This window comes from Trachymyrmex cornetzi, unplaced genomic scaffold (genome assembly GCF_001594075.2).
Source record: "Trachymyrmex cornetzi isolate Tcor2-1 unplaced genomic scaffold, Tcor1.1 scaffold309, whole genome shotgun sequence".
In the NCBI taxonomy this organism is placed as follows: domain Eukaryota; kingdom Metazoa; phylum Arthropoda; class Insecta; order Hymenoptera; family Formicidae; genus Trachymyrmex; species Trachymyrmex cornetzi.
In genome coordinates, this window is record NW_017297786.1 from 670,429 (window position 1) to 679,492 (window position 9,064).

A 9,064-nucleotide genomic window follows, 5' to 3' on the forward strand; every position below is an offset into this window, starting at 1 on the left:
GGAGTATCCGCGAATGTCGCGCATGAGTACGGCGTTCCTGCACGCGCACGTACGGCACCGTACGGAGGGGAACCGCGCGAAGAGACTGCCGTAGAGTAGCAAGACGACGTGACGACGTGGCCCCTCTAATGATGACGATATACACGATACGATGCGCACCCGACAACGCGCGTGTGTTAACTGAACTGAACCGGGCCGTCGCGGTCGCGTCGGGACTCGGGAGTCGGGACCGTCGCCGACGTCACTCGCCGCCAAGGAACGTTCGGCCCGCCACCTTCCGGGCGCTAGGTGTCGCCCGGGTACGCCCTCCACGTGCTCTCCTCTCCTGCCACAAGGGGAAATATTTCCGTTTTCAACAAATGTTCCGTCGGAGTTTCTCAGCCTGCGGGATGTCTTGCGAACGCAAGAAGCCCCCCGTGGTGAGGAAAGACGTTGGCGGAATCTTAACGGAAATACTTTTCGTCGAGATTTCTGTGAGATTTCGGTCCGAGAACGCAGAAAAATATGGTATACCTGGGGATTCGATGATATGAGAATTCAAATGATAATTTATCGACGCGCTCGAACGAGACGTGCGAGAAGCTTATAATGGAACGATTTAGAGAATCTATAATTTTCTTTTAAAAGAACGCAGAAAGATAATATAATAAAAACAATCTAAGGACAGGAGCAGATTCTTGCGCATAACGCATAAGGCAATCGACTAATTAGAGTCTTTCATTTCATAAAAAAAGAAGAAAATCAAGGACTCTGATTCATTCATTTTCTTATGCATTATGCATTATGTAAAACTCTGTGCTTCCGCTCTAAGATAAAAAAAAAGAAAGTACACTGAGAAAAATGTTTGATACGTATAACTATTTATTTTTATTTAAAAAAGAAATTGTTTTAATCAAAATTTGATTATTCCAACAATTAGAACAACACAATTTTTAAATGAAAAAGTAAGAAAGTTTTTGTTAGTCGAATATCAACAAAATAAATGGGTACGTACCGAAACATTTCTCTCAGTATAACACGTGATGCCGTATTTCAAAAAGAGCTTTTTCATCGGAAAAATGCAACAATTCCTATACTGAAAGGGAAAAAAAGGAAACCGTAAAACGTGTTTTGCACGCATTTAAGCAAGTCCCGCTGAGTTCTCAAAATATGTTTCTAAAGACTAGTAAAGAAGAATTTAGATCCGGTGATAATTTCTGTAAGTTGGTAATTTCTGTAGGAGTTTTACGAAGGACACCGCGGAAAAAGAGAGGTTAAACGTTTTAAAGCATCCTCCAAAGGAATAACTGATTGTGAGACAGATACATCAATTGACAAAAAATTAAAGAGCCGTCGCACTTGCGTTAAAATAGTATAATAGGTGTAACTTCAAATTGAAAAGAATAAAGAGTATTCATACGTAAATAGACGTATTATACTGTAAACCTTTTACAATTAAGCGTAACGAAAGAGGCTAAAGGACAATGATGCGTCCACAATGGCTTGGTTACACCGTACGTTTAAATCGCTACCTACACGCGATATAATCTATAGATTAAACAAGGATACCTGATAGCGGGCCAAACGTACAGCGTAAACTAGATCACTGAGACAAAAATACGTATAGACAAAAATACGTATAGATAAAAAAAAAGAAAAATAACTTCGTCCCTGTTGACAAACTGTGTCGAAACCTCGAAACTGATCACTATGTAATGCCTTTCTAAAGACGTATATATCGATAATTTGTTTCTTCTTTACATTCCTTTTTCCACTTCTGCGGACGCGTTCGTGGCTCTTTGCTCTTGTTATCATTATACATATTTATATATATATTTCGGGATATCATTATCGCGTTCGAGATAGGTGCACGCTGTATGGGATACACTATATTATCGGGTCGCGCTGTCAAAATGGTGCGCTTGATAGAAAACGCCGCTGTCTCATTATCTCGCGCCTTATCGACATTCCGCTCGGACGGACGGACTCTGAGAGTAAAGAATGTTACGACTTAAAAAGATAACCGCGTATAGGCGATGCAAAACTAAGTGGCGCGATAATGACCCAGCGTCTCGTTTACTCCCGGGAATGCATCCGGATCTCGTCCAAAGAGAAAAATTCCGCCGGGCTTTATCGTTAGCGTTATCGCCTCCGCTGTACAAAACATAATATTTTCTATAACCGAGCTCTCGATCGACCCGGCGCCATTCTGGATACACGCTCGAAACACGTTCTTCTCTTTTCCTTAACGGGATTAGTTTTGTAAGTACAAGAACGTCTCGTTTATCGAGCTTATCGATCTTTTTTTTTTTATCAGTCACTCGTCACTTTCGAGCTTTTGTACACTAATTATCGGTATTGAGAGCACAATACTTTTTCATCGCGCGAGTAGTTATCGGTATTGATTCCCGACACTTAGCCGCAAAAATCATCGCCGTATCATCACTATCGTAGATATCGTGATAATAGATAAAAAGAAAAAACTCTGCAGACTTTCTTTCAAACCATTTGTCCGATGGTGAATCTAAACAAAATCAAACATGTTTTAATGTGATGGTAAAAAATATATTATTATAGAATCACCAATGACAGAACTGCCGAAGATACTAATTTGATAATTTGCTTTGTTTTCGGTGAATGAAAAATTATTTTGATATTATTTGTATTATATTTACATATTTTCAATATTCTGTATCAATCTTTCCGGTGAGCAAACTGCATTTCGAAAGCCATCGAAAAAAAGTGTTGCAACCTTTCTGTGAAACCAACTGTACATCTAGCAAAAAAGAAAAAAACTGAAATGGCTAGTGGAACCAAAATAGTATTTTGATATTATCTGTGTCATTAGAATTCTTTGAATTATATAACTGCATATCGTCGATATAAATTCTTTACTATAATATCTAATGCAAAAAAGAAAAAAACTGAAATGATTAGTGGAACCAAAAATGGTATTATTTATGTCATTAAAATTATTTGAATTATATTCACATATTTTCAATATTCTGAACTGTCTAATGCAAAAAAAAATTGAAATAATTTGCGAGGTTAAAATAGTATCATATCATTTCTAGTATTAAAACGCATGATTTCAGTTCTAACGATGATACGCTTGTGTACTCTCTCTCTTTTTTTTTTTTGGACGCACGATTTGTTCTGGAAAATATTTCGAGCCAAAGAACCTTCGTTCGTCGCGCCCCTCGTCGGCGAACCGGATACGCGCCACCGTCCATTCGCTTTCGAGCGGTTGACTCGTCGAAAAACGTGTTAATTGGCATTATTCCGAGCGGTTGCAACGGCTGCCAATTGGCTCGGTCGTAAATCGGCGCGGGATACAGAACGCCGCTCGACGTTTGCGCGCGTGCGTGCAAACGCGAAGCGACGACCTGACGACGAATTCCGATTTGGTCGCTCTCCGCGACGAAGCTTCCCGGCGTTCCCGAAATCATTCTTTCCTTTGGGACCGCACGAACGAAACTGTCGACGATCGATCGAGCCTTTTCCTTTCGTCGCGCTCGAAATCCCTGCCTCGAATCTGTCATTTCTAAATGCACGACGCGAAAATCTTTCGCAAGCGCACGTTCCACGAACCGCGAATATTCCAAGCAATTCCAAGTCGATCTTTTCTTGGCAAAAGTATAGCCGATTCGAATCGAATACGTCAAAAACGTTCGCGGTTTGACAGAGAAAATAACAGAGTCACGATCCGGATGGGAAAATGAGAGAAGCTTCTGCGTACGCGTATCAAAAACGGAAGAATGGCAGCGAGAAAGAAAAAGGGAGAGAAAAAGCGTCATTTATATAATGTACTAAGATAAGCCCCTTCAAGCACTAGAACCACCATAATCCAAAGTAAAGCCAGAAGAATGAAAAAACATAGTGAGACGTAAGTAGTAAGCAAATTGGCCAACCACAATATAGAGGACCTTACGTTTTCAACTATGATGAGCTTATTGTTTACGTCTTGGTAATTTACGTTTTTCTATGTTTCTGGCTTAAGATTCGGAAGTATTAATATATATTTTTAAAAGAAGGCAAATAAATTGCAGATAATAATTAGTATGCTCTAAATTTCTTGCAGTGAACTCTCACTCTAAGAGAGTGAAAATACAACCGTTCTTAAAAACAATTGGAAATATTTTACTTCTTAAAAAAGTGACAATTTTTACTCTTTTTGGAGTGAAGTTTCACTTCAATGGAGTGAAATGTCACTTTTTTGGAATGAGATTTCACTCCTTTGAAGTGAAAATTCACTCTAAAAAGAGTGAAAATTGTCACTCTTTTTCAAGAAGGGTGGTTGTATTTTTTTTGGAGTGAGATTTCACTGCAAGAAATTTAGAATGTGTAGTATACATTATATACATACATATATATATATAGATATATATATATAATGTGTGTGTATGTATATATACATATATACGGCATATAACGCGATTTCTTTCTCGCGCTCCTCTTTCCCCCCTGCCCCTCTCACTATATGTGCATGTATATGTGTACATATAGAAAGAGAGAAGAGATCGTGAAGAAGAAATCACGTTACATGTAAGTGCAACGCGGAAAAAGCTCTCGAGCTCTCTCTCCGTCTCTCTCGTGCTTCGTCGACTCGACAACAAGCAGCTTCGCAACTGCAAAAAAGCCCTCGGAAAACTCCGGCTACGGAGCCGTCTATCCGCACGTGATTACGCGCGCAGGAGGTACACCCGATCGACATTCGCGCATGTGTACGTATATAGGTACGCGCGAAGAAAAAAAAAAGATTCCGCAAGCATTTTCTCGCGTTTCGCGCGAAGGAAAGAAGAAAGAGAGATCGAAAGAATGAAGGGTAGGTAGGTTGGTAGATAAAGACGATCGTTATTAGCGCCGGGACGCCGTTACACGCGAAAAAGAAAAGTACGTGACTTATTTCGCGCCTCCCTCCTCTACCCCTTCCCCCACTTTCCGTTAATATATATTCGCCTCGGTGGAGAAGTATCGGTACGTTCGCGAGAGAGAGAAAGAGAGAGAGAGAGACGGCCTGTTACTTTTCATCTGTCAAATCCATTGGAACGACGCGGGCTGCGGAAAGAGCCCCCGGTGTAGAAGATCGAACCAGAGTCGGGAGGATACGAGAGCGAAACGATAAGGTGGTCTTCGTCGTAGTTGTGGAATGGAGGGTCACAGAGAGAAGAGGAGAAGAGAGTTAGCTCCGGTGGTACGCGGCGCGAAATGCTCTTCGCTGATTTCCTTTTCTAAATATGGCCGCCTTCGTGTACCACGTTTTCTCTCGCTCTTCCTCTCCCTCTCTTTCTTTACTCGTGTATATACCGACGCGACGCCGCGCGCCGTAACCGGCCCTGCTTGCCCGAGGTTCTACTTGATTGCCAAGGCGTCTTAACCTCGGCCTCGTAGCAGCGGCGGCGGCGGCGACGACGGCGACGGCGGCGGCGGCAGCACTAGCAACAGCAGCTTAAGCACCAGCAGCAACGAACGGCGGAATCCGCGCGGACCGGCTCGACTCGAAGACTTTGGGAGACGCGCCAAGTGCGCCTATAAGAATCGCGTTCGACGCGACGTGGCCAACCTGCGTGCATAAAAATACACGGCGACGCCCCGTAGTGAATAAAGAGGCGTCGTCGAGCGGCGAAAAAGACCAATCCGATCGAAAGAACGACGGCCCGGCGACCAATCGCGCACGTAGTCGCGAGCCGCGGCCGACAGCTGGTCGTCGAGTCCGCGCGGATATCGTATACTCTCTACCTGCCTTTATTATGCCTTTCTACGCGCTCTTCCCCCGCGAGCCTTTCGACCGACGACCGCGCGGTGTGTACGCCCGTGTACGTACGTGTGGACGTGGTATACGCGCGGTACGTGGTGTAAGCGCGGTATACGCGGTCGAGGATATACCCCGGCGGCGAATGACGAGGGAGATAGGAGAGAAGAAGAGGCGGAAGGGAAGCTGTATTCCCGTTGGTCTCTTCTGCTCCAAACGCGGCAAGGGAGAGTCGCCGAGTCGCGACGCGGGAACATCGCCGTCGTCATCGTCTTAGGTCGTCTTTCCGTCGCCTCGCAGCGGGGGGAAAAAGAAAAAAACGAAGAAACCGAGGAACGTCGGCCGTGTTCCTCGTCCGCGACCAATTAATACCGACGCCTCTCCTTTCCGGATCGTTTCTCGAAATTGTGGTTCGACGACGGTCGGCCGCGGGAGAGTTGGAGGGAACATTTGGTCGAGCGTGTATAACGATCTCCCCCCTCGCGGAAGAAGATATTACACGGCGTTACGTTGTAATTCGTAATTCACGGCAAGATCGAGCTTACGCTCGACGGCCGAGGGAATGGCCTCTGTGTTGTCGTCGCGAATAAAGTCTCGCGCTTCGTATCGCGCGCGTATCGCTTGATCGCGATGTAATGCCGCTGATGATTAAAGAACCGCTTTACTTTAACACACACGTGCACGGTTGATGGAACCGCTGCGAAATCTGATCTCATCGATCTATATAAGAGTTCTCGAGAGTGACCGCGATAATAAACGCGCAGTACGTTTCTCGTGGAAATTAAATTACATTTGTTTTCATTGCCGTTCTGTAAACACTACGATTATCGATCGGGAATTTTCGTAATCCCGATTTTTCTAGATTGCGCGCGCGCAAATAGGATTACCGTGGAATCGAGTGAAATTTGTCCTCGTTAGTCAGAGATACTCGAAATCGGATTTATGAACAGCCCCGCACTCGAATCAAACGGAATTCGAATAATAATGTCGCCCTGAAGTGACGACGACAATGGAGCCGCGGGTTAAAAATTGCTAGCTATCCCTTTTCTAATTCGACACGATTACCATCTCGATGAATGACCTCCCTCTCTCCCTCGCTTCGTGCGATTATGAAAATTTAATCGACAGTATCGGGTTCGCGGAGGTGAACCGAACGTAAAGCGATCCGATTCCTCGGCGGGCGTGATGGTCAGTCATGCGTGTAATAACTGGCGCTCTTACGTATTACAGATGTTAACCACGATGATATCTAGCAGTAGACGGCGATACCATCTATTTCTTTGTACCTTCTGTAATAGACTTCGATTATTCGATAAATTAACGAAAAATTAGAGAAAAAGATGAGAAATAAATAAAATTGGCGATTAATGAAATGATGTGGCTCGTTAATCTATAATTCACTTTAGTTTTCATAAATATTCTAATATCGTCTAATTATTTTATGGACAATTATTTGCCACTTACTTCAAAAGCTGTTTACCTATCAAAAGAGTGTTTTGCATTAATTTCGGATATTAAGCCGCACTCACCTTTGTCTTGATATTGCCACGAGAATTCTATCCCCGGTGGTGTTACGAATTACTTATTCAAGCGACATTACCTGTTGGTCATGATCTTATCGCTAAAAAGAAGGTACAAATCGATGCGGAAAGACAAAGGAAAAGGGATACACAACTTTATTGGTTTTTTTTTTCATTTCTCCATACAACTGGTTATTAGAACGATTAAACATACTTCACATATAGTACGTTATCATACCACGCATCGTACGCGTCAATTTGCTTGTTATTCTCATGATGCGACACGCGCATAGAGAACATACGTCATAAAAAGACATCGCTCCGGAAACGTCGAATCTCGCAAGAATTAGTTAATTACGAAACATGCGCGCGCGCGATAAAACTTTTCTCAAAACTTACAACGCCATCGCTTACAAAATGTAACATTGTCAAACGTGTGTTGAGCCAAGAAAAAAAAAGTATAAAATTCGATCTATTTCTTGGTCTACGATTGTTTCAAAGTCACGGTAATGCGGGAATTTAAATTAACTTAATAAGGAAAGAACTATGGAAAGAAAATTTTTTACGCAAGCAAAGAAGACAATTCAGAACTAGCAGGTGCACGGGTGCAAAAATCATAACTAGATGGGTGCGCGGTTAACAGTTTTTACATTTATGTATACGCAGGATATATATCGTATTTTAGTGGAAATTAATGACGATTTTCCATAAAATTAATTTTTTACGAAATTGATCTATCAGTTGATTTATCAATTTTCTTTGAAATTGATACTTGATGGAAAATTTGATTTCAGTAAGATTCTAAATATTATTTAATCATAAACTTAATCCGGAGAAGAGTTCTGTCAAAATGTGAATCTATTAAAGCGAATATTGATATGAGCATATAGATAACATGTAGATACATCTGCACCGTGTCGATCAGCCAGTTAAAAATACATTTGTCCTCTCTCCCTCTTTTCATCAATAGAGGGGAAAAAGAAATATATTTTTTTTCTTTCTACGTAATTGTCCACGTGAGACCTCCTTCCTTGCGCGTCGATTCTCTCAGGACATCAGCCGACTTTCATTCATCGATACCTAATGTATCACCTTTAAATTAATAACACAAGTCAGAGTACGATATTATATCTCGCCGCTGATTATTTCGGTGGACGTTCCTGATCCGCGAAATATTTGGTCGCATTCGGGAAGCGCAATGGATCCGGAAAGTCTGGCGTGCCATATCGGCACGGATTTAAGCAGTCCCTGATTGCCTGACCAAACGCGCGACGCACAGCGGGATCCGCTGCGACAGCCACAGCGGCGCCTTCGACTTCCTCGACACCGGCACGACCGACTCCCTCTCTGACCAACCGTTCCATGGATGCTGCTATAGTCGAATGATGATTCGGCGTAGGGCTAACTAGTAATCGCGGTTTCTGTTGTTCGATCAACTTGCGACGTTTACTTGGTAGACCGCCTAGGTACGCGTCGCTAAACGTCGTCACGCCGCTGTTCGGTGTTACACCCTGCATTTGCAACTGCCTACGTTGTCTCACACCGTCGCGAGCGATAATTGGGACCCAATCCTAGAAAAAAATATATATGCAACTTATTAAATAAATACATGTTGCCAAACAAATATTATTATATATTGAAGCGTTAAGATTTTTAAACAAGCGTTAAGAAATTTTTTACGGAAAATTTTTGTTATTAAGAACTTCGGTTATTGAGAATTACATTCAATAAATTCTTTTTTATATTCGTGTTGACCTACCGAAGGTAAAGCTTCGTGGCCAGGGAATGTTTCCGGAATTTCTTCTCGGTCCTC

The 9,064-nt window shown here is 42.7% G+C and overlaps 2 protein-coding genes across 3 annotated transcripts in view; both read right to left on the reverse strand.

Moving 5' to 3' along the window:
* The window catches only part of LOC108762551 (protein groucho-1), a 30,570-nt gene extending 28,769 nt beyond the window's left edge, over positions 1–1,801 (reverse strand). The window contains exon 1 of the mRNA XM_018509590.1: positions 1,741–1,801. Coding sequence (XP_018365092.1) covers positions 1,741–1,801 — 61 coding nt within the window. The remainder of the gene's footprint in view (positions 1–1,740) is intronic.
* A 5,598-nt stretch (positions 1,802–7,399) lies between these two features.
* Positions 7,400–9,064, reverse strand: part of LOC108762600 (large proline-rich protein BAG6) — a 9,132-nt gene continuing 7,467 nt past the window's right edge. For both annotated transcript variants that reach the window (XM_018509670.1, XM_018509669.1), the window contains exon 20: positions 7,400–8,822. In XM_018509670.1, the coding sequence (XP_018365172.1) occupies positions 8,394–8,822 (429 nt within the window). In that variant the 3' untranslated portion in view covers positions 7,400–8,393. The remainder of the gene's footprint in view (positions 8,823–9,064) is intronic.